This window comes from Rhinatrema bivittatum, chromosome 1 (genome assembly GCF_901001135.1).
Source record: "Rhinatrema bivittatum chromosome 1, aRhiBiv1.1, whole genome shotgun sequence".
NCBI lineage: Eukaryota > Metazoa > Chordata > Amphibia > Gymnophiona > Rhinatrematidae > Rhinatrema > Rhinatrema bivittatum.
Window position 1 is genome coordinate 10177449 of NC_042615.1, and position 26003 is coordinate 10203451.

The 26003-nt window shown below is 45.4% G+C and overlaps 1 protein-coding gene across 1 annotated transcript in view; it reads left to right on the plus strand.

The window, feature by feature from the left end:
* The window catches only part of KIAA1109 (KIAA1109 ortholog), a 590259-nt gene that overhangs the window by 335670 nt on the left and 228586 nt on the right, over positions 1–26003 (plus strand). The window contains 5 exon segments of the mRNA XM_029584454.1: positions 2303–2478; positions 5351–6057; positions 7548–7793; positions 8949–9042; positions 14660–14710. Of these exon segments, the coding sequence (XP_029440314.1) occupies positions 2303–2478; positions 5351–6057; positions 7548–7793; positions 8949–9042; positions 14660–14710 (1274 nt within the window).

Here is a 26003-nt window from a genome sequence, read left to right on the forward strand (position 1 = left end):
CGCACAGTGACATTGATTTAGGTTGAAAAGAAACTATGCAAAGTTCTTGGGTTCTAGGACTTTTCTCTTGGGAGAACACTCAGTAGTAGCACATGGCAACTCATGGCACTCATCAGTGCGAATCTATGAAAGTACAACTTTGGAGAATAATTACAGATGTTAACCTTTCCAATGGCTCTGAGTTGCTGCCACTATGTTTTTGAGAGAGGGATTTCCCTGACTAATGAAAAATAAATATTAAAGTATTTCAGATTTAAATGTACAAAAATTATAAAATAACACTTATAATGTAAGGTAAAGACTGTTAGGTTGAGAATATGAGATTTTCCATTAATACTTCATTATTCATTTTGGCTTGCGAATAAGATATGCCTGGCTTTTGCTTCATATTAAAGAAGTGGCACCAAACCTTTAATACAGCTGGCATGTGGCTTTATATCAGGGGTTGGTAGACTGGAATGTTTATCCCTTTTTAGATTGACTAAAGAGAAACCAGGAAACAATATGTAAACATGCCACAACTTACTCAGAAAGCTTAATGAGATGGGGTGTTTTTTCAAGCCAATATCGTGTATGTTCTATGGACCATTGCTGGTCTTCTTTATCATTTACCTCACAAAAGTTCTAGTTTTAGTGTTTTTTGTAATGCATCTAAAAAGTCTCTGTAGCATATTTGGGCCTGCTATGGCTGCAGGAATGATTCAGGAATACAGAAAGACTGGACCAATTTAGTTATGGTGCAGGTATTTACTGTATTTTTTGCTCCATAAGACGCACCTGACCATAAGACGCACCTAGGATTCAGAGCGGGAAAATTAAAAAAAAAAAAAAAAAAAAAAAAAAAAGTTATGCTAAACCGGCTCTGTTCCCGGGTGTCTGTGCGTCTTATGGAGCTAATTAGGGGAGGGCATAAAATGTTTTTTTTGTCCCCATTCCCCATCCCAACCCTTTAAATTTAATTAACTACAACCCCCCACCCTCCTGATCCCCCCCCCAAGACTTGCCAAAAGTCCCTGGTGGTCCAGCGGGGGTCCGGGAGCGATCTCCTGCACTCGGGCTGTCGGCTGCCAGTATTCAAAATGGCGCCGATAGCCTTTGCTCTTACTATGTCACAGGGGCTACCGGTGCCATTGGTCGGCCGTCCATTGCTCCTACCATGTGACAGGTGCTGACCAATGGCACCGGTAGCCCCTGTGACGTAGTAAGAGCAAAGGCTATCGGCGCCACTTTTGGGGGGAAAAAAAAGTGCGTCTTATGGAGTGAAAAATATGGTATTTGCAGTGCTTCAAAGATACAAGAATCAAAGTAGTAGCTCACCTTGAGTCAGGCACAACTAACAGGTAAATGTCCACTGTCTGAGTGCATAATGAGGGTCCTATCAGCTCCCTGGGACCTCCTCATGCTTTCTAGGCCTGGGTGCTTGTGGCAGGGTGAAGGGAACCACCCTTCGCCCAGAATCCCTTGCGGCCTGCCTTAAGGAGGCGTGGGTTAAAAACCCGAACTGGGCTCCTTAAGTTAGAATGAGGAATTTGTCTGTTCATTCTGTCACAGTCTTTAGAAAAGAATAACCCAATTAATGTAAACAGCATAAGGTCCCGACATCAGCTGATGTTTCAAACAGCAGATTGCAACAGGGGATGCATTTCAAGATGAACACTTATCTGCATATGGTGTTTATATTGGACAGCATCTCACGTTCTCCCAACTGAATTCATGATGACTGTATACAAAGCTGGAAGCTGAAAACAGGAAAGGTGTCTTGACGTCAACATAACGTACAATAGAAGGGTCATCCAGAAATTCACCCTCGCAAAGCTTCACCCTGTTCTTTAGACCAGTGGTCCCTAACCCTATCCTGGGGGCCGACCGGCCAGTCGGGTTTTCAGGATCTCCACAATGAATATGCATGAGAGAAAATTTGCATGCACTGCCTCCATAACATGCAAATTTTCTCTCATGCATATTCCTTGTGGATATCCTGAAAACCCGACTGGCTGGTGGGCCCCCAGGACAGGGTTGGGGACCACTGCTCTAGACCATACGTGAATCCCCATCTCATTAAGCTTCGTAAGTAAGTTGTGGTGCGTTTACACTTTTTTACCTTGTATCTCTTTAGTCATTTTGATAGCTTTGAGCAAGAGTTGTTCTTTGTACTACCCCTTTTTAGGTTCACGGTTGCAGTTCAGCTCTGTGTGTCCTCTGCCCCGTGGGTCTAAATTACATTTAGTCCGTCGCCTTAGTTTCCTTGTCCTTAATTCCTTCTGCAAGGAAACGGAGATGAGAGAGCGTTTGAATTTTGCAGGTGGTTTTCAAGCCCCTCCTGAGCCATACGGGCATCCAGTCTCAAGATGTGGTGCCGCTCTGCTACAGAACCTACTTTGGGGAGCACCTCTCCTTCTCCGGAACGCTGGACTGCCTCAGGGCAGACATTGTTGATTCGGACACCTCAAAAGAGAGGAGGAGTAAAAGAGCAAGAAGGTACGTTCTGCTGTTTCACTTTTCAGAACTTGGGTATAAATGTAACTTAGCTAAGAAACAGACCGTTCCAATCCCCCCACATTTACGTCTGTGTTCCCTTTTGCTTTTTACAGCATACTCTGTGCATTCTCATAAAAATGTCCTTAAAAAAAAAATGCCCTTGGCTAAGGTTTCAGATTATGGAGCCTAACAGTGTCGCACGGTGTTAGCAATGAATTTAACATTAAGCTGGGTGTTCATATGGAGATGGGATACCTCGTTGCTAAAAAAAAACCAAACTGAGACCACGTTTGCAGAGTAATGTATATGATTGTCTGCTTTTGTTCTCTAAATTATAGCAATGAGATAAATACAGTTTGGGTTTTAACTCTTAAAATGGCATTGTGCTACGCGTATTGTGACGATGCGCGTAAAACTGCTGAAGGATTTACTTGGAAGACTATCAGTGGAAGTTGATTGTCGGGGAACAAGATGTGCGTATTAAAGTTCACTGGCTATATTGTAACATACTACCAGTCAGTAACTTGAAAATCGCTCCTCTTTTACTTGAACACAAGGTAGCACACGTCAGTAAAACTTCTTATGTTAGCAAAACAGGTTTCTGGATCGTTGGTTTTTTTGTGTTTCTTTTTTTTTTTAAGGTTTACTACTTCTGCCTTATTCCTGTCCCTGTCGTGTCTCCCTTCCCACCTCTCTTCCGGAGGACACGTGTTTAGGTCCTCGAGTCTGTCGTCTTGTGGCTTTTGGTGCACCATTTTGGTAGTCGTCTTTTGCAGCGTTTCCAGACTCCTCCTGTCCTTTCAGAGGTACAACCTCCAGAACTGAAGCAATGTTCTAGAAGAGGGCTCGCTGACACCTCCCTTTTCCGTGCCTTATTGCACCGTTCTGCTACCGTAAGATTAGCGGATGCGATCACCCTGAGATCGCTTTCCTGGTTAAAGCACATCGCTATCTCGCCCCACCCCCCTTTGGGTACTGCTCCCTTGGATTCCTTCATCCCAAATGCGGATTCAGCCACTTCCTCTTCAGTCTGTTCTCTCAAGGGTGTTGGCTCTGTGGCAGATATTAGTGCGACCTGCAAGAAGACTTCCCTTAACCTCTCTGCAGAAGCAGCAGCAGCAGCCCCAGGACAGATCCCTGGCCGCCTCCACTAATCTCTCTTCTTTCCTTAGAGAGAATTCCAGTTAAGCACCACCTCTTCCTGGCTCTTATTCAGGCAGTTTCCAGTCTTGTCCATCACCTTGGGGGCCGCTCAGTTTATGGGAGGGGTCCTGTGCAGGGACAATATTAGAAACTTTGCTGCAATCCAAGAGGTCGGTCAAAGAAGCAGCTCCGATTAATTGGAGAAGATTTCCCTCTGGTGAAACCATGCTGCCTCGCATCCTGCAGCCCGCTGGATTCAGGTTACGTCACTTGCCTTCACCGAGGTAAGAGTAAGCAGCTTGTTACCAGACCCACCCTTCTCCAAAGCTCCGATGAACAGATCCTTCAGTGGACCTGCCAGAACGGTTGCTTTGTCTAGTTTCAGTTCTGCTCAACGCTTTCTCTGTATGGCATCTTCTCCCACTACCATATGCATCCCTGCCACCGAGACTTTCTGCTGGGTCATCAACTTGGAAGCTTTTCGAACTGCGGCAAATTCACTTTCCATGAACTTTCCGCAGACTGGTGAACGGTGCCGTACACTAAAGCACTGCGAGACGTTTCTAAGCTCACGGGCCAGGTGCTGGCACCTCCTGGCTGCTTAATTCATGAGCGCAGGTATCCAGCCCACGAGTTTCACAAATGCTTGTGAGGTAGGGCAGGGGCGGCCGGTGGAGCTCATCCCAGCAGCCTGACCAGTACTATCGTGCTGGGGGGTAAAGGCGAAGAAACACGGTCTGGAGTGGGGAGTGAGGGATGGGTTGTGGCCGGCAGAGTCACCGCTCTCACAACGTCCCCCCCCCCCGCCTGGACCTGGCTTCTCTTTCATGAAAGAAATAGCCCCTGACCCCTGCCAACAATCATCAATTCTTCTGCAGTCCACACTTCGCTGAATACCGAAGAAAAGTATTTGTTTGGAATTTCTGTCTTTCTCTTCTTACCTTGCCCTTCCTCCGTCTTCCTGTCCCGTCTATGCCTTCCTCCTGTTTCACTTTCCGCGCTCACCTTTCCACCCTGCTTTCAGCTTTCTTCTCTGTGCTCCTCACTCTGAGATCCCACGTCCTTTTGAAGTGCTGATTTCTGTCATTTACCCAGTTGGTCTCTCTCTTGTAATAGGGAGATCTGCTGGTCCTACCTCTCTCACCCTGCCAAGCCCAGCATTTTGACCCCTTTCTGCTGTTCAGACGGCAGGAGTACCAACTTTGTTAAAAGGAGTGCGCGTGTTAAAGAGCTGCTGGCAGGGCAGGGAAATCTTTGTGAAGTAGGGCTTAAATGGAAAGGAGCTAGAATCAGGGCAAGAAATCAGCACTTTAGGAAAGTGAACTTTAAGCCTGAAATCTGTTGGTATTAAGAGGGATCCTTTTCCATATAAAAATGGAAATCTCATTTGAATCTTTTTTTTTTATTATAATCCAGTTACATATATTAAGTTACTAAAGTGAACAATCTTTGATTGTCTGCGTTAACAGTTCAGGTCTTTGCATATCTATAACAGAAAATTTCAGTCGTGTGTCCCCAGCAAATTTTATTGCAATCGTTCCCCCCTCCTTTCCCCCAAATGGGTTATAGTTCTCCCCTGTACTATTCTTTATGTCCTATGCAGGCCTCCTGAAACGGTTTTTCGAGGCAGGGTATTGGCTCGTGCGCAGTAAATCCCCCGTAACCGGCCAGCAGTGTTGACCGAGTGTGTCTTGATTGCATCTCTCTTAACCATGTTTTTTTTTTTTAGACAAGGAGCTGTCAGTCTTCCTCCGCTTGAGTTCAAACCTGCACTGATGCTGGAGACCTTTAGCATCAATGCCGTGGTGATGGAGAAGTCCATGTGCACCCCCCAGAACTCCACGACCGCCCTCTCCTTTCACGACCTGAACAAGCGGTACTACAACACCTTCCACTGCAACTTCACCGTCTCCTGCCAGTCCATCAGCCAGCACGTTGACATGGCCCTTGTGCGCCTAATTCATCAGTTTAGTACCATGATAGATGATATAAAGGCCACTCAGACGGACATTAAACTCAGCAGGTACACGGCTGGCTCTGCCTCCCCCACACCCACCTTCAAAACCCGCAAGCATCGTGACTTCCGCTCGTCCGACTTCAGCCGCAGCTCCCGAGGGAGTCTCAACGGCGGAGTCCGGGCCAACAACGCCAAAAACAAGAGGGCAAACGCCGAGAACAACAAGAAGGAGTCCCGGAACAAGAGCGCGCTGGGGAGATCGGAGAGAAGAACGTCCCGGGTGTCCAGGAAAGGCTCGAAAGACGCGGTGGATCACATGGCGATTCACATGGACGACTCTGACTCCATTACCGTGTCGGAGCAGAGCGAGCCGTCCGCAGAGTGCTGGCAGAACATGTACAAGCTGCTGAACTTCTATTCACTCATTTTGGATCCCACGGGAATTTTAGAGAAATCTTCCGAAACCTTTTGTCCAGCCGGTGAGTAAACATTGGTTTGATCTTTATATGACTCTTCACATGGTCTGTCAATAGCAAACCGAAGGAATGAAAGGGGTCAATCTGCTGAGTTTATATTGAAAGCGGAAGCACTTATGATTCATGCACACACTCGCTTACCAAGCCCATCAGATACCGTCTCTCCTCCTCTCCCTTTTCTCTGGCATCCTCTTCCCCGTCTTCCTCTCCTCTCACTCACCCGCCTCTCCCATTTACCCCCTTTCCTTTTTCTTCCTTTTCATCACTCTTGTCTCTTTTGCCACTTCTCTCACCCCTTGTTCTCTCATTCATCCTCTTCTGACATTTGTCACTCATGCCCTCCCCTCCCACTCACATCCCTTTTCTCCCCGTCCCATTCACTCCCACCCCCTTCTTACTGAGCCCTCACCCTCTTGCCACCTTTCCCACTCTTCATCCCCCCTTTCCTGTCTTACCTCCCTCTCACTCCCCACCCTCCTATGTAATTCCCTCCATTCACCTGCCTCTCACACTCACTCAACTCTCCCTCCTTTTGCTCACTTCCTCCACTCTAATTAACCTTCCTCCTTTCCCACTTACCTGCTCCCCTCTCATTTCCCTCTCCTCCTTTCTTTTTGCTTCTCTCACACCTCTCTGCCTTCCTGCCCATGCACCACCCCTTGCCCCGTTATCTGAGGCCGGGCTCAAAAAGCAAGAGGTACCGCAAACATGGCCCTGCGCAGCTCCAGGGTCCACCCTAATGGCACGTGGAGGGGGAGAGGCAAAGTCGGCCCTAACCCTGCTGCTGCTGCCGTCCCGTCCTCCTGCTCCTGCCTCTGCTGCCGCTCTTCCTTGCCGGTTAGTAGCTTCGGCAGGTGCAAAGCCATGCTCCCCCGGAGCTCCTAATATTTTTATAATGTGTGTGTGTATATCTCTCTCTCTATATTAAAAATTCCTCATAAGATGCTGGCTTAATGGTCCACGTGATGTGCAAGTTGTGATTTGCAGGATAATGATGTTTTTCTCCTACGGAAGTCTTGGTGCCTCCCTCATTACTGTTCCGTACCTTTTTAAAGCCTGTTCTCCCAGAGGAATTAAAGTCTTGACCATTCATGGTGCATCCGATTGACCATTTTGATTTATCTGTAGATCAGTTTCCATTCACCTTCTGAGCCGGATAGTTTACCCTAAAAATAGCAAAGGATTGTGGCTGCCGTGTTAGTCCACGTGCATTAAATGAAATTTAGGGTCAATAAACAAGTTGCAGGTGATACCTGATGAAGAGAGGATATCGCTGAAAAGCTTGTCACAGATCTATTAAGTTAGTCCAAAAAAGGTCAACCCTTCATTCCTAAAAAGAGGGTAGCTTAGGTGAACGTAGCTGGAGCGCCGCCCTCGTGGCGTTGGCAGAGCTAGGATGTTCCACCACTGAAGTCCTATTGCAGAAGAAATGTATTTTTGGGTGCTTGCAGGCTGACCCTGCTAATGTGCCCGTGTGATTTGCCTGTGTGTAGTTGGGCGGAGCCCGTCAGAGCCTGCCTGTAGGATTGCCTTTGAGAACGAGCAAGACAACGGCAGCTTGAACAAGCCCCAGAGGAAGCGCAGCCTGGTCACTGCCGAGCCTCAGCACATCACTCTGATAGTTTTCGGGATTGGCATGGTGAATCGCACCCACTTGGAGGCTGACATTGGAGGACTAACCATGGAGTCTGAGCTTAAGAGAATCCACGGCAGCTTCACATTAAAAGAGAAAATGAAAGGTAGGAGAGAGATTTTACGCCTTCCTGCATTATCTCGGGGTTAACCGTTTTAAAGGGACTAATGAGCGCGAAGCCGTGTTTCACGTGCAGAAGCCTCCGTTTTACAAAATTGCTCACCCAATGTGCAGTTTAACTTCTGTGCATGTGTCATGTTCATATATGAGTTGATGCGGACTGAGCAGACTCATTCCCGGGGGTGGAGTTGGGAAGGGGTTTGGAATTTGCAATCAGACTTTATAAAGTTCAGGCGTATACATGTACATTTTTCAGGGGCGTTTTGTGTGCAGGTGTAACTAGTGCAGGGATTGTTTTGGTGAGCTGATCTTCAGAGCAGACTTATGTGCTTAAGTGCACTCTGTAATTTATGCGTATATTTGCAGCATAAGTTAAGCGGTGCTTGAAATTCCCCTCTCTCTGTAATAGTCTTCTGGTTCCTTTTGATTAGTACTGACTATTATCCTTTAGCCATTTTATGCCCTTGCACAGACCTTTTTGAGCAGCCATTGAGCTGTTATAAATATTTGTGAAATTGAGAATTAATATAACATGTCCACTGGCCAGTTAGGATGAGCCTCATCAAATGTTAGCTCATGCCAGAAGCCTACAGGAACATGCAGGTAGGAATAATCAGCTTGATAAAAGCTGTTCTATTTTGGCCCATTTGTGGTTCCTTAACCACTCCTGCCTTAATTCTCCTCCGTTTCTGGCTTCAGTTCTACACTTGACACCGACTGTGGCTTGGCTGCTCTTGGTTGGCCTGTGCGACAGGGGTACTGCCAAAGGGTCTCAGCCCGGCCTTTCTACCTGCACTGCCAACAGTGCTGCTATCTAGTGTCAGATTGGGAGCAGGCCTGAGCTGTTCCACTTCTGTCAGATTGGGATTTTATCCCAGGGCTCTTCCTACTTGGGCACACCACGGTTATAAACCTGTGGCAGTCGGGGCTCCGCTGGGTGGTTTTTGTTAGAACTCCTGTACAGCAATCGTTCTGGCCAATATGGAGCACAAACAGCTGAAGAACGGGTGCATCTTTCATTTTTAGGAATATCTTTTGCCTCATTCATGATGTAGAGATGACGGTAACCAAAATACAAAATAAATGACATCAGTACGTTTTTGTGTTTGTGAATAATTTTTTTTTTTGTATTTTTTTTAAGATGTTTTGCACCAAAAGATGACTGAGACGTGCGCCACTGCTCATATAGGTGGTGTTAACATAGTCCTGCTGGAAGGAATTACCCCAAATATTCAGTGAGTTCAATTACATTATTTCTAGCAGTTTGCAGCGAGAGTAATTATTGCACTGAAGCAGTTAAACTGAAACCCCCATTGATATAGTACTATAAGGCATGCTTTATGTGCTGAGAAGTGGTAATGCATAAGTAGAGTGAGGCCGTTTTTAACAAGTCTCTTCAGTTCATTTCTGTAGCTCGCTTGTGTTTTTGGAGCCCCTGCACCAGTTGTACAGGGGAGGAATGTTCACGTCTTGACCTCCGCTAAGGCTGAAATACAGGAATAATTTCTTTGCTTGCATGCGCCTTGGACGGGTGAGTAACTCCGTGTGCCTGGAAAGGGGTCACTTACTTCCCAAACACCATTATCCCGGGGAGAAGGGAGCTTTTCTTTCAGTCCAAATTTCAGAATGACTTTAGGCTTTCCCATTTGTATGCGTAACTTTCTGGTTTGATTTGGGTAATAGGGTTTTGGGGAGCTCAAGATTGGGTTTCTTGGGAGACCCAGTAAACTTATATTTACAATAATTAAAGTGGAACTATAGCCAGTATGGGGGCAGCTTTAAAAAACAAAACAAAACGAAGTTGTTCCCTCAGAATACTTTAAATAGAAAAATATAAAGAAACATATTTAAAATTAATATTCTGTTCCGCCAGCAGGTTTGTTCACTGATTGGATGCAGGAGCCAAATAGTGGAGGTAGTGTCACCCCCAATACATTTGGTGGGAGTGCATAGAAATCAGTAGAGATGCACCTTATAATGACCCGGGGTTGGCCTCTGCTTCCCAGTTTGCTTCATACTGGTACTCAGCAGCATACCTGTGATGAGATGGCCCTGTTTTCTAATCTTATTCAGGACTTATTGCAGGGTGTGGGGCTTGTTGCCTTCATGGGATTTTTAAATTGTGATCTCTGATCTAGAATCATGTTATGACAAAGAAGGGAGTTTGTGATCAAGGAGGTGGCAATAAAATTCTGGATCAGATGCCGTTTTTCCCCGAAAATAAGACCTAACCAGAAAATAAGCCCTAGCATGATTTTTCAGGATTTTTGAGGATGCTGGAAATGTAAGCCCTACTCCAAAAATAAGCCCTAGTTACAGTTCATAAAAAAAATTCAATTTAAATAGTGTCCAGGCAGCTATATATGTAAGAAAGTAAAACCAATTGGCAATAGAATGCAGCAGGACAGATAGATCCTTCACCAAGGAAAACAGACACCCCCCAAAAGAATGGCACTCAAAAGACCCCACGAGACCCAAAACAATCAGGATTAGCACGTGCTGAGCGCTCGCACACAGATCGGGTAGTCCCTCTGGCGTCACTCTACTCCCGAGCCCATTATATTAGAGCGTTGTGGCTGCTTCCGGTCACCAGGGGGAGCCAACTGCTACACTTGCCTGCAGTGGAACGCGGAAGAGAGCAGCTGGAACGTCAGGGGACCTGACAGCACGCCTGTGACGGGAGTGACGCCAGCAGGACTACCCGATCTGTGCGTGAGAGCCCAGCACCTGCTAATCCTTATTGTTTGGGGTCTCGTGGGCTCTTCTGAGTGCGATTCTTTTGGGGGGTGTCTGCTTTTCTTGGTCAGGGTTTGGAGAGTTATGTTGATGTTCCAGAATGTGATGACATGACTATATTTGAATAAATGTTGATTTTTTTGTTCAAGAATAAATGTATATTGTTGTTCATGGAAAAATAAGACATCCCCTGAAAATAAACCCTAACGCATCTTTTAGAGCAAAAATTAGTATAAGACCCTGTCTTATTTTCTGGGAAACACAGTATTTGCAATCAGAGACTTCAATTTTAAAATAATTTTTCAATTACATGTAATATAATTATGTCCAGTATTCCTTCCAAGGATTAGGTTGCTGTGTGCAAACATTTTTACTGGTGAGCAAATGTTTTTGGGTTCATTACTGTGTGAGCACTACTTTCCTTGATACAAAAATCCTTTCAACTTTATGCTCACAGCAATCCAGTCCTTAGAGGGAACATTGGTAGCAGCAAGCACACAATCTTTCACACACACTCGCTCACTCACACACACACACTCGCTCACGCTCACACTCGCTCACGCTCACACTCGCTCACGCTCACACTCGCTCCCGCTCACACTCGCACATTCACTTTCACACTCTTTCTCATATACACAAGCTCATTCTCATCACTCTCCAGACTCTCATGCACATGCATACTCATTCAATTCCCCTCCTCTTCCACGCATACACTCATCTCAATAATTGCAAACCCACCGCTACCAAACACTTTGAGAAGGAACACAAACCCCTCAGGACAGCAGCAGCCTTATCTATGATGTGGCAGCACTACAGATATTCTCCATGTCCTAGAACACAAATACACCAACTACTGGGATTAACAGAGGAAGCCGTACTGCTACAAAGCCCTCCAGAAAAACTACATGACAGCAGAAATACTGCAGCTCAGGCACATACGCAGAGCACAGGCAGAGACCCTTAACTAATACAGAATAAGGGACTACAGGTTAGAAAAGAAACATGCAGACAAAGATAAGATGGAAAGCCCGAGAAACCAAACTCTGAACAGTGGAATACTGAAGAAAAAGCAAAATACAAATATGTAATGCACAATCCCAAAGACACATGCCAATCACTAAAAATTCAAAATACTTTTTTTTTACCTTTGTTGTTTGTCTTACTTTTCTAATCAGTTGGTCCCAGCCTTTTTTCTCACATTTCCTATTTCAGTCTTTTCCCAGTTCCTTTTGTAGGGTCTCTCTTTTTCTTTGTTTCTCCTTTCTCCATCTTCCTCTCTCAAACACTCACTCAGGCTATAATTCGCATATGCTATCTCTCACGTACCCACATGCTCTCTCCTCACACATACAGTTCTCACTCCCACATGCTCTCACTCATATACACACACTCTCACTTTCACATGCTGTCTCTCACACACAGACTTCACTCTCACATTGGCTCTTCCTCACACACAGCTTTCATTCCCACATATTCTCTCTCACACACACAGGCTTTCTCAGTTGCTCTCACACACACAAACATGGATCTTACTCCCACATTCATTCTCTCTCTCTCTCTCTCTCTCTCTCACACACACCAGCTCTCACTCTCGCATGCTATCTCTCATACACACAGGCTCTCACTCCCACATGCTGTCTGTCACACATGTACACAGTCTCTCAATTCACTCTCATACATACAAACACACTCTACAGGTCCTCAGCCTGCCTCTTGCCTCTGGGCCTCCTCTTCTTGGGCCACCGCAAGATGGGATTTGTGATGGCCCTGCCACAGACTCTGCTTCTGTTCTGCATGTGGGCCAATGCTGTTCTCACAGGACAAGCAGGATGGTAGTCCTCACATATGGGTGACATCACAGGTAGATTTTAGAAGCCTTGCACGTGCAGAAACGGCCATTTATGTGCGTAAAAGGCCAGAGCGGGAGCCACGCACATTTTAAATAGCTGGGAAGGGTGCACGTACAATGGTTTATACGTACCCAGAAAAAGTGGGCGGAAAAGGAGCATGGCATGGGCGTTCCAGAGGCGGAGGCAGCACTGACGCGCGTAGCCTTTAATTTTCCTCGGCCGGCACGCGTAGCATACGCCACTTTGCTAGTGCTCCTTGTTAGGAGCAGGATCCCATCGCAAAGAGAGATAGAGCTTGCCTCTTTATAGGGCTCAGTCTGATACTTTGTAAGGGGGCACTTTGGTTTAAGATTAGTTTTCGGGAGGTGGAACAAGGAACAGTAGTAAAGTGGCTCGCCTATGTATGTGTGTACAGCTCCAGACGTGCGCGTGGAGAGTACTTAGGTTATAAAATAGCGTGTATTTTTGTGCGTGGCAAGATACATGTGTTTATGGGCTCGTAACATCTACCTTCAAATGAGCTGCATGAGCTTCCCCATGACTTAAATGGGTAGGGAACAATAGTGGGGTTTAGCCAAGGATGGGTACGATTCCTTCACTTAAGGCTAGCTTAGGATGTAAGGGACAACCTAAGACAGGCACCCACGGCCCCGCCCATATGTGAAGGGTTTCTAGGCATAAACCCTTCAAGAGGGGATATGTATGTTATATTATGCACTGACTTTCTGAAGTACCTCATCTCTGCTGTATTCAAGGACCCTGCCTACGTGCTGGAATGCAGCCAGCCAACACCCCAGACCCATTAGCTGATTGGTCTAAATCATTCTCAAATGAAATGCACTGCACTTATCTAGAAACAATACTGAATATACTCTGATTGGTCAGTATGAAAGGTATAAAAGATTATCCACATTACTGGAACTTTGGGGTGGCTGGGTGATTGTACAGTTGTATGGACCTGTCGACCCCCAGAACAAACTATTTCCTCGTACTTTGTTCTGTTTCCTCTCCCTATTCCCTTTGTTTCTGTCTTTCCCTAATAAAGTCTCAAGTTACCTATTGCAGCTGTGTTTCCTTTAGAATTAACAGAGCAGTTCATAAAAGTGAGGCTTGGAAATTGGAGCTGCTGTGGAAGCTGGAGGTAGAGGTTCTGCCTTTCAAATCGTAGACTCGTGAGACACAGATCAGGGATATCTGTTGAGATTAGCCCTCATGTCCTGGGCTAGGTCACCCCAAAAGTGTGCACTCGGTATAATTGTCAGTTCTGCAGTTTTCAGAGTTTTCCACATATTCTTGCATTTTCCCTTTTCTCTGTACCAGTATTTTATTAAATCTTGCGTTCCTATTATTTGTATAGGATCAGGCTAGACAATTAGGGGAAATGAAACCTCCCGCTTTGCAGCAAAAGCCAGATTAAAATATATTTCTGAGGCAAAGAAATTCCAAAGAATATTTTGAAGCGCTGACATTTTAATGAAGATATTCTCCAGTTTCCCAGTGGCCCTGCTTCTGGGAAGCGATCTGCATCTCTGCTCCCTGTTTATCACATTTGATATAATGTGCGGGTAGGAGCATTGCACAGTGTATTAATCCTTCCCACATTCTCGGTCATGCTAAGGAAATAGAGACCGTTTGTAGGTGATCTGTCTGCGTGCAATTGACATAATGAGCCCATCATGACCTCCATTAACTGACTTGCTCATTGTCAGCTGTTTTACTCCGTAGCACTTTTGCTGATTCACATGTTCACCAATTCAGGATAGAAGTGCATGCTATTCTCCCTTATTTTTCAACTACAGAATCATGGCAAATGCCATATTATAAGCCACGTTCACTCAACAAATGTTAGTATGAGAGACTGGCTGCCACAGTATTCAAATGCCCAAAGGTAACTAACCCATGGCAAAATGTGCTCTTTTACAAATCACCGCATCCACTATTTTCCTGGTTTATTGCAAGAAGTGGAATATTAGTAGACTGTTTTGAATGCCAGTAAGCGGAAGTGAAGATATTTGTGCCATTTGTTGGATGTCAAAGAAGTATTTTGGGGGACTTCCTCATGGCCCGGCTGTGCAGAATTCTGCATGAGGCCATTTTCGCCGTCCTGGCACCCTACTCTAATTGAGAGGTTGAGTGGCGGCATTGGAAGGATGTTCACAACAATGCAGTGTATGTTACAGTATTTAACTGACTACTCTCCGCATGAATGCTTATCTTTCTTTGCTTTTTTTCCCCCCCTTGCTTTCACTTCAATCTTCATCTCTAGACTGGAGGATTTTCCAACGTCTCCTACAAGCACAGCCAAACAAGAGTTTCTGTATGTCACATTATTACGTTTAATAGATTTTGCTTTGTGATTGTTGGTTTTGTGCTGTCCATTAGCTCAGGGTCTTCTCTTATTCAGTGCTCGAATGGAATAATCATGAAGTTAATGTACAGTTAAGGCTTTAATGTTCTTGCAGGAATTGTGCTGGATTGGAGTTGCTGTATCAATCACTGTAAGATAGACACAAAGCCTACGGTGTTTGTTTCCATCCAGTTAAAATGTATCATATTTCCGCGCCTATGCCTTGAAAGTGTATGCCGTAGTATAATTTTTAAGAGAAAGGAGAGCGAAAAATGCAAATCTCAGGAGCTGACAGCATCATCTAAAAGCAGGAAATGGCTACTGATGTCACCCTCCTAAAAGAAGCATGGACAAGAAATGATTATTTAACCAGTAAAAGCTGAGTGCCTTGGCCTGAAAACCATAGAGTAGTCTCATGTAAAGAAGGGATTTTTGTCACCTGATGTCTGCTGTAAGGAGGAAATTCTCTCTTCTGTTGGTAATTTATTGCAAAGTAAATAGAGTAGTGTGCTCATCTTCCTCCACAATATGAATTAGGATGTCTAGCATTTTTCATCAACATCTTGCTGTAAAGTTTGTATGCTTCAGAAACATGGGACGCAGCCACCTCTGGGATAAGTAATCTGACAGCGGATTTCTGGTGCCTTCTACATTGTACAACTTCCCATATATTGTTTCTCTTGAACAGCTTTTAAAATACATTGGTTTTATTGTCTGTTTATGCAATTACTATCATCTTGATATGCAGATATTACAGAAAAAGCACCAAGACTGCTTGTACAGCAGAGTCCAAAAGCAAGGCACGTTCAAGCAGCATTGACTGAATTATCATAAAGGCTGCTCACTGTGTAAAAATGTTGCTAGCAGTAATTTTGTAATGGGTTTGACCATTGCTTGGTTTCGGATTGTAAATATTGCTACTCTTAACATACGGCTTCGGGATAACCTGCATGGAGCAGCAGTTCCCTGTATGTACCCAGATCAGTCCAGACTCCTGGGTTTTGCATCCCTGCCAGCAGATGGAGACAAAGTTTCACTGATGTTGTTCTTTACTTAGTGTGCCACATGCAGTCCCTCAGTATTTCTCTGTCTCCAGCAGATGATGCAAGACCTGCAGTCTGGAGAAATTTAAAAAAAAAATTCAGATTGGAGAGAACATTTCCTTATCCTCCCAGAGGGTTGTGAAGTCCTGGTGGGGCCATCCCCTCTGGTTTTGAGGTAGACGAGCAGGTTGTTGACCCTCCTGGTAACTTGTCCGAGGGTACTGTGGGGTGGACATTTGGTGGTCATCCGGTGGTCCAAATCCATTTTACCCCACAAGGTAGCGGTGGTCCCGGCTGATGGGATCTGCAAGTACAAGTCTGAACAGGGAAGTATCCCTTATTTTTGTTCTGTAATTTATTATAATTCAGTTGGAAAAAAAAAGAAAAAGCAATCTCTACCCTTTTTCAATTGCTGCGACTTTCCGAGTGGTTGAGAGATAAGAGGCAGAAGCCTGGGAGGTTGTCCAGTGAGTTCCTCGGGGGTACGTTTTTACCATGATACTGCTCTCTGTGTGGGGCTCACTTCTTCAGACCTTATAGCATGCCTGCAGGGGATTGTATGTCAGACTTAATAGGCAAGACCTATGCTCAGGTTGTGTAAGAGGAGAAAGCTCTTCGGGAGTCTCTTCCTGGTCCCTTATCTGCTGTGGTGTCCCAGGTCTCCACGCCTTCAGCAGGTGAGGTAAATTTTGGCTCAAGAATGGTGGCCATTTTGTCATTCGGCTGGGCCGGCAGCAGCAGTGTGTATCAGGGAGATCCCTTCCAGCACTATTCCCTGCAGTACCCAACATGGCTGGAGGCCAGAGTGGCTCCGAAGGGGAGGATCTTCCTCTCGGTACAGCTGATTTGGATGCTGGTGATTTTCCCCTGAGGGGGGAGATGAGGAGGATTCCCAGTTTTTTTCCCTCCAGATTTTGTTCTCTTGTTGCACAAAGCTTGTTTGGCCAAGGAGGAGCAGGGCCAGGGCTTGAAGAAAGAGGCTGGTTGGTCTATCAATCAGTTAGAGACCAGAGCGGTCAAACTCGCTTTACTTGCCTTTCTGCTATTGGTGTGCGGGTGTCCGGTTAGAGTTTTGTTGCACAATGCAACAACATAGAAATATAGGATCATAGAAATGATGGCAGAAAAGGACCAAATAGTCCATCCACTCTGCCCAGCAAGCTTATGATAGTATCTGCTGGACCATGAAGGTTACCCCCATGCTTATCAGTACCCAGACCATAAATGTCAGAGCCCTCATTGGTTGCTGTTTGAATCCAATTCCCTATTATGCCTTGCCATTGAAGCAGAGAGCAAAACTGAAGTTGGATCAAAGTATCAGGCTTGTTGGTTAAGGGTAGTAATTGCCGCATCAGCAAGTTACCTTCATACTTATGTTTCCCCAGACCGTAAAAGTCAAGGCCCTCTGTTGTTATTCAAATCCAATTCGCCTTTTCTCCCTGGCATTGAAGCAGGTGTACCAAGAGTTGGGCAGTGGCTTAGGAAACTCAGGGATTGATTCTCTGGGCAGAGCAGCGTTTGGAGCAAATAGCGGTCTCTCATTGCCGGGGTAGACAATGTTCAGGCGGACTTCCTAATTCAGAAGACATTGAACCCCAGGGAGTGGGAGTTATCAGAAAGAGCCATGGTCTAATTTGCGACACATGGGGGTCTCCCAATCTGAACCTAATGGCAACCAGGTAGAACGCCAAGGCCTCCCATTTTTTCAGCAGGTGGAGGGAGCACGGGGCGGAGAGCATCTATGCCCTGGTTTTAATATGGCCCCCAAGGAGTTCAACTTTGTGTTTATCCCTTGGCCACTAATGGGCAAGGTGATATAGCATTAGAGAAACATCCAGGCGACATGATTCTGGTGGCTCTGGATTGGCCCCGTCGTCCATGGTTCGCAGATCTTGTAAACAAAGCCATAGACAAGCCTCTACGGTTCAGTCATCTGTCCAGTCCTCTCCAGCAAGATCCAATCTTTTTGGATCTGGCAGCTCACTTTTGTCTCGCGGCCTGGCTTTTGAGAGGAGAAGGGTGAGGAAGAACATTTATTCCAGGCCGGTCATTAGCACATTGTTGCAGGCCAAGCAGGCCTCCACATCCTTAGTGTATGTATGTGTTTGGAAGGTCTTTGACTCCTGGTATATTGCCAATGGAGTGCAATCTCTAGACCACCTTTCCATTCCCTGCAATGAGCCAAAGAAGGGGTGTCAAGCCTCTAAGGCTATGATTGCACACTGGCTTAAGGAGGCAATTGGTTTGGCATATATATCTAAAGATCGGCCAGTGCCTGAGGGGTTGAAGGTGCACGCAACACATGCTCAGCCAGCCTCTTGGGCCAAGGGTGCAGCAAGTATCTCTTCAGGAGATTTGCAGGGCAGCAACTTGGAAGTTGCTGCACACTTTCGCCAGACACTATCACTTGGAAGTCAGGGCTCCGACTGGGAGTTTTGGTGAGAGTTTTCTGCGAGCGGGACTCTCTGGGTCCCACCCAGTTTAGGGAAGCTTTGGTACATCCCAGGATTCTGGACTGATCTAGGTACATACAGGGAAGGAAAATTGGTTCTTACCTTCTAATTTTCTTTCCTGTAGTACCACAGATCAGTCCAGAGACCCTTCCAGTGTTCGGAAAAGAGTATTCCACTTGTTGGGATGTTTGTATATTTGCAGAGTTGGGTTGTCTATATCCTCTTTATGGATCAGACTTTTCAGTTGATTTGTCACCAGCCTCCTCTTTGTTGGGGGGTGGGGGGGGAGTCTGGGCTTACAGTTTGAGATCACGTCTTGGCTTGGGTACAGGTCAATACTGAGGGACTGCAGGTGGCACACCAGGTTATATGGCAGTGTCAGTAAAACTTTCTCTGTCTCCATCTTCTGGCTGGAATGCAAAGTCCAGGAGTCTGGACTGATCTGTGGAATTACAGCAACAAAAATTAGCAGGTAAGAACCAATTTTCCTTTACTACCATAAGATACTTGCTGGGCAGACTGGATGGACCATTTGGTCTTTTTCTGCTGTCATTATTATGTTATGATTTTGCAACACACCAGCAAATCCCCATTTAAACTTGAGCAAGCCACCAAATCACAAAACTACATAATTCATTATCTCCTTAGAGGGAAAAAAATGACAGACCAACTTCCATATTTTAATATTATTACTTTAACCGAAATTACTTGACAGACAATCTGCTGATAGCATTGGTTCTCATTGCTGTAAGGAAATGCTGGACATGAGATGATTGTTACACAGTTTCCTGAATAATGTGCTGCTAGCATGCTGGGAAATGGCATTTGGGCCAAGATTGGTGGTGGTGGCTACCGTGAAGGCAAACAAACAGATGAAACTTTAGAACAGCTTACAATATATGAGTGTGGTAATTATTTGCACTCGGTATTTTAAGTTTTGGCATTTTTTTTTGCATCCAAGAAAAGCTTAACCCACTGTTGGAAGCTGCTTTTCAGCATGCGTTAGTGAATATGAATGACTGCCAAAGTACAATGAAACAACTTCATTTTCAGAAAATGAAATTAACTGGCCAAGAAGCAGAACAACACAACTACCATCATCTAATGGTATTAATCTGTTTAAAAATGTATTTGGAGTCCAGACGTTGAAACTGGTGAAGGTTTATATGTCTCATAAATATTGGACTTTCAAAGCATGGTTCACCCCGTTTCATTGGGCTATCCAGACACCGAAATGATTAACTCAGTGCATCCTGTACATGCGTAGCACACCACCGAGGCAGCTTTTACTTTGTATAGACATTAGGGATGTGCAATCGCTTTTCCTGAATTAGGCAATGTCAATGAAATTTTCTAATTCGGAATGGTTCGGGAGAACCGAAAAACGATATTTTTTCCCGAAATTTCGGAAAAAATTCATTTTTGAGTTAGTCCGCACTAACCCGAAAATTGAGGCCCCTGAAAAAAAAAACCACGGGAAAAACGAAATTCCCGGTCGGGGGGGCCCCAAAACGAAGCCCGACACACAATTTTTACCCGAAGCACATCTCTAATAGACATTAAATGTTTTTTCCACTTTTGATGTAAGGGAGAAAAAAGCTCGACTATGGTCCTAATACCATTTAATACCTAATTTTTAGCCACTACTGCTGCTTAGAGTGAATGATAGTGTGGACTATACATTTTTTAAATACATATATAAGCAGATGACATTGTCAGTTCTGCAGCACACAAATGGCACAGCTGGCTTGGGTTGGTCCTTGGCTTTTACCTTTGGTTGCGAGGGGCAGTGTTCTGGGATGTCACACACACACAATGAAAATCAGGGCTTTTCTTTCAAGCAACTTCCTTCGTTTGCTCCCTACAAAAAATAGATTTTAAAATTGTGGCTGTCCATGGCACAGGGGTCTTCAAGGGCAATAGGCCGTGCTGCTGCAGAGAAAATAGTGGAGCTCCTTGGGCTAAAGGGAATTTTGGTTGTCCCTAATCTATCAGTTTTGCACTTTATATGAAGATCTGATCCCTGCCCTGCTGTCTTCCAGTAGCTTACTGCTCGCATGCAGTATCTGCTGTACTGTCTGTAGCCTCCTTTCTTCTTCAATATTCTTTTCCTCTTTCCCACATTCTCTGCACAAGTATAACATTGCACGCTTCCCGGTTTAATAGTGACATCCTAGGTCTTTGCATGTTGTGTTCTTGATGTATTTTTGCACGTTTGTAAGAAAAGTGGTATCTATTCAGATATTGAAATAAAACCTCAGGGGCGGATTTTCAGAGCCCTGCGCGCCGGTGCGCCTATGTTCAATAGGCCTACCGGCGCGCGCAGACCCCGGGACTCGCGTAAGTCCCGGGGTTTTCCGAGGGGGCGTGTCGGGGGCGTGTCGAGGGGGCGGGCCCGATCCGCGCAGCGTTTTTGGGGCGGGACGCAGCATTTCGGGGGCGGGCCTGGGGGCGTGGTTACGGCCCGGGGCGGTCTGGGGGCGTGGCCGCGCCCTCCGGACCTGCCCCCAGGTTGCGTCCCGGCGCGCGGGGATTTACGTCTCCCTCCGGGAGGCGTAAATCCCCCGACAAAGGTAAGGGGGGGGTTTAGACAGGGCCGGGCGGGTGGGTTAGGTAGGGGAAGGGAGGGGAAGGTGATGGGAGGGCAAAAGAAAGTTCCCTCCAAGGCCGCTCCGATTTCGGAGCGGCCTTGGAGGGAACGGAGGTAGGCTGCGCGGCTCGGCGCGCGCCGGCTATACGGAATCGATAGCCTTGCGCGCGCCGATCCCGGATTTTAGTGGATAGCGCATCAGGCGTACTTTTGTTTGCGCCTGATGCGCCAACAAAAGTACGCCAAATCGCGCTATTTGAAAATCTACCCCTCAGTGAGTTGTAACCCCCACGGATTTCTGTTAAACTGTTCTTTACGCGTGCACCCTGGGTAACTTGATCTTCCGATACCACTGTTTTTACTGACTCCCAAATCTCTTGCTCCGACCGGATCTCTGCCCGGTATCTGACTGGTTCTTTTATCTGCTTATGGATGGGGGTCTATTGAGTCGCTCATAGGACTGGATTTACCATTGCCTTGTTCTCCTTCTGTCTTTATGGGAAAAACTCTTAGTAAATCAGGAACCCAATATCAACGCTGAGTTGCTGCTTTTTACATCTCCATGACCATGCATAACCCCATCATTTCCCAATCCTCTGGCCTGAAGTCATGATTGACAATTCCCTCTCTTTCAGTCACTTAACACATTGATTTCCTTGCCTAATGTTGTTGTTTCTATCTTTATAATACATTTACCACCAAAACTCCCGACACCTGGTCTAGTCATCTCTCATTCCGAGCACTGTAACCACCTCTCCAGTCTCCCCGTCTTTGTATGATCCCTATGCAGTGGCTGTCATCGACTTTCTCTACCATAAATCTGTCTCCCATCCTTGATTCTCTTCATTGATTTTCTACTTCCATAGTAACGGAGTAAACAGCAGAAAAAGCCCAACCTGGCCCATCCAGTCTGCCCAGTTGAGATTCTTACACATGGACTACATGAGTATATAGTTATGTGCAAAAGATTAGGCACTCTTGATCAAAGTGGAGGTTTCAGTAAATCTCAAAGTGAAGACGCTAACCCAACCTCTGCTTAGTACCAAGATAAATGTAACAGTAAATGATGGCAGATAAAGACTAAAAAGCAGATCAGATTCCCACCCGTGCAAACCCATTGTGACCCTTTTACAGCTGGAACTACAGTTCTGCAAGGAAGAGCTGGAAAAAAAATGGCTACAGGAAATGTCCGGAACTCTTATTTCTGCAAAGGAGGTGTTAGAGTACTGACCGAAAGGGCGCACACACTGTTGCGCACGCAGTATTCACTTGTTATTACTTTCAGTATGGTAAAATAGTAAGTTTGCATTAAAAATTGCAGAAAGATGCCGTGTAGATTCATTGAAACACAGTTTGTCCACAGGTGCCTAAACGGATGCACACAACTATAGAAATGATTTTGCTCTGATTAAAGGGCCCCTTTCTAGCTACCTGCTCTCCACCAGCCGACTCTGCTGCCAAAGCCGTTTCCTTGCGGTGCCTTGCAGAGCCCTTTTTATTCTTCACTCTGGCCTGAAGACCAACCTTTTTCTGGAGGCAGTCCATCAAACTCCATGCCATCTCATCTCTCCTGCAGTCACCTCATCTTCAGATCTGTTTCCCTTTCCTTCCACTTAGTTTGTAAGCAGGGAAGGTGCTCATCTGTTTTAACTTAAGGAATTGTGTTAATTACGTATTTTAGCCTTGTTTCAACTTAGCAGTGCTTACCTTGTACACTGCAACATATTTCTCAGCTCACTTTGGTGAGCCTGCAATAAAATTCATGCAAAACCAACAGGCATGTTAATAACCACTTAACAAGTGAAGCAAAAATGGTCATGTTAAACAGAATGGGCCTGCTACAGTGAGCGTGCATAGTTCTCTCTTCCTTTCGATGATTCCTGCTGGCTTCCTTCTGAATTGACAAGCAACTCCCATATCTAGTACAAATGGATTGTCTATCAGTGCCCAGGGAAGAAGTGGAAGAGAGAGCACGCTCCAGGTAAGGCAGTCAAATGAGAGCAGAAAGCTGACATGACTGCATATTTTAAAACCATCTGTCTTGTGTCAGTACAGGTCTTAAGAGTGGAGTGAGAAGATCCTCACTCACCGCTCCCCAACACTTGAAATTCACCTCATGCTCCCTCCCATATCGAATTTGTACATTTGGAGCAAACTTGAAATCTGTGCTTCTGTAGTGAACTTGTATCAATATATCTGTAAATGCTTTCCACCTTATGTATATATTATTAATGCACTCGCTCTCCACCGTATGTATATTCCCTCTTTAATTGTCTCCCCCCAGATATCCCCTCCCCTACCTATTTCCCGCCCACCCCCCAGTTACCATATCAACCCCTTATAAAGCGACACCCCCTAACACATCGTACTTCCCATCATCTCTTTGTGTTCTATGCAAACCACCTCGAAGTTACTATCTCTTCCCCTCTCCAAGTTCCTAGCTCCCTGTTCCATGTATTATCTGTTCATACTGGTTTACACAGAACTCATGTTTCCACGAATACCGGTCTATAAAAGTGTTTAAATAAATAAATAAATAAAATAATTGGGGACAGAAGAGATCCAGGGAGGAATCTGATCACCCTGACTCAACAGGGCAATTTACCTGTCTTGTAGGCACTGCAGTGGCTGTAAACCACACAGTCTTCTAGTGCCTGAAAGCTCACAGATGCTCTGCACTCAGATCAAAATAATTAGCTGAAAGATTTTGAGGCTCAGATTGATGTTCAACCTCAAGCATCTGAATGCTTATATTGGTCTTTGGCTGCAGTAACAGGGTCATGACGACAAAGATCTTTGTCCTCTGTGTATATGGCTATTTTATGAGCATTCATATGGTTACCTGCCTAAAAATAGTGATTACAGGACATAAGTTTTAAAAATAAACTTATTGGATGTTCATTGCCTTTTGCTTAGATAAACATTTGCCTTTGTAAACAAGATGGAATTGTTTTAAGTGCTCAAATGTGTGTCACTGTGTCTCTGTCACAGCCTTATCTCTCTCCGCCATTCTCTCCCTCTTCTCCATGTCTCCCTTGTCCTGCTGATGCACTGCAAACGCTTTCTGGAAGAAGGCAAGACCCAGGGGGGGGGGGGGGGGACCCACTGACTTGGCCTTCCTTTTCTGTGTCAAGACTGTTTCTAAGCCCCCCTCTGAGGCATCTATTTGTACAGTGAAGGAACTGTTACAAGTCTGGGCTCATTCAAAACTGGTTCAGGGTAAAAGGCCCCTTTTAATACCTGGAAGGCCTCTTCTGTCTCTGCCAACCAGTTAACCTCTTCTGGTGCTGCCTTTAGGAGTAGGTGGCTTCTATTTTCTGTAATTGCAGGTGGACTTACCCATTTCCCAGGGAGTAGCAAAAGTATTGTTCCTTTTGGCTGCCTATTAGGCTTTTCATCAGGTTAGCTGTTGGCCCAGCTTTCTGTGGCTTATAAGAACAGCCTCTAGTTGTTTTTAGGTGGGTTCTTAAATTTCTTCTGTAGACCATAATATCATCGAGCTATGCCACAGCATAGCTGTTGTGAGGGTGTAGGAGGTGATTGACCTATTATCACAATGTCACAAGCTGGTGCAACCCACTCGTCAAAAGAGTCACATGGAAGATCTGGACCTCCTTCCACCTGTTTAGCTGAGCCACTTTACAGTCTACAGGCCTGGTCTCTATGATCTCATAAGGGTCTTTCCAGCAGGCTCTTAAAATGAAAACTATAACAATACTAGGTCATGATCTGGTTGGAAGACCCACTGGACGGTGGACTGGTTTTGCTCTCAGACTTGGGTAGCTTGAGCCTTCTCTACATTGCTAGGCGGCCTTTCCAGCTTTTCTTAACTGTTTGCATTCAGATTGCTTAATTTGCCAGGTTTTGCTCCAGGCTCAGATCCTCCTCCCAGGTCTCTTAGATTACATTCAGGATTCCCTGGGGTCTTCTCCCATAGAGCAGTTCCAACGGAGAGAGGCTGGTCAAGCTTTGGGGAACTTCTCATATGGTTACTACCCCAAATCAATTAAGCCTGATACTTCACTTTGAATACATATATAGTGCAGCTCACTGCTTCAACGGCAGGGGGGAATGAAGATAAGAGGATGTACATTCAGACAACCACCAACAAGGACTGAATTGCATAATCTGGGTAAACAAATAAGCGTGGGAGTAGCTTGCGAATTGTGGCGGTTACTATCCCTAACCAATTAGGCTTGATACTTCACTTTTATGCAGCTCCAGCACTGCTCTCTACATCAATGGCGGGGGTGGAAGGAAATTAGAACCAAAAAGGTTACCAATAAGGGCCCTGACCTCAGCGGTCAAAGTAACATATGTATGAGAAAAATACCTGTGAAAGCTTGCTGGGCAGACTGGATGGGCCGTTTGGTTGTCTTCTGCCGTCATTTCTATGTTTCTATGGCAAATACTTAAGGCAATAGAGAATCTCAATCCTTGTTGCCTTAGCAATAAACTTCCTCAACATCTGCTGGAGGGTTTTATTGAAGCCTATCTGTTTGCGGGTGGTATACCAAGCGTTTTAATGTCCAGCACGGCATAGTCTGGCTTCATCATCCGGTACACAAATGGGATCCCCAGGTCAGTCAGTACTACTTTGAGTAACCAAACTCATGAGAAGATGCCTATCAAGGCTGTTGCCACTGTCAAGGTTTTCATATTCCTTAATGGAATGACTTTCGGATACTGGATGGCATAATAAAGGACAACTAGAATGCATCTGTTTCCATAGGTGGACTTTTGTTAGGGTTCTACCATATCCATAGCCATACTCTTGAAGGAGGTCCACATGATATGCATTGACATCAGGGGAGCCACTCGGATCCCACCAAGTTTAGTTAGCTGACATGTAAGGCAAGACTGATATTATTCTTGAACTTGATTATATTGGTTATTTAGGTGTAGCCAATAGAACCGGGTCAGTATTCACTCTGAAGTCTCTTCACTTAACTGGCTGCCTAGGAGGTGGCTGTGAGCCAGCTGAAGCACTTGTCAGTGATATGGCCAGGGTTTCAGGAGTCGCTCACACAATTCCTTTCTTAAATTCCCTTGGGCTACTTGATATGCTAGATACTTATTATGAAGAAGGGTGGAGTGAGGTTCCACGCCTCTAGGCTGGGAACTGGCTTACTACCTATCGTTTGGACATATTCCTGGGCAAACTTAAGTGACTCATC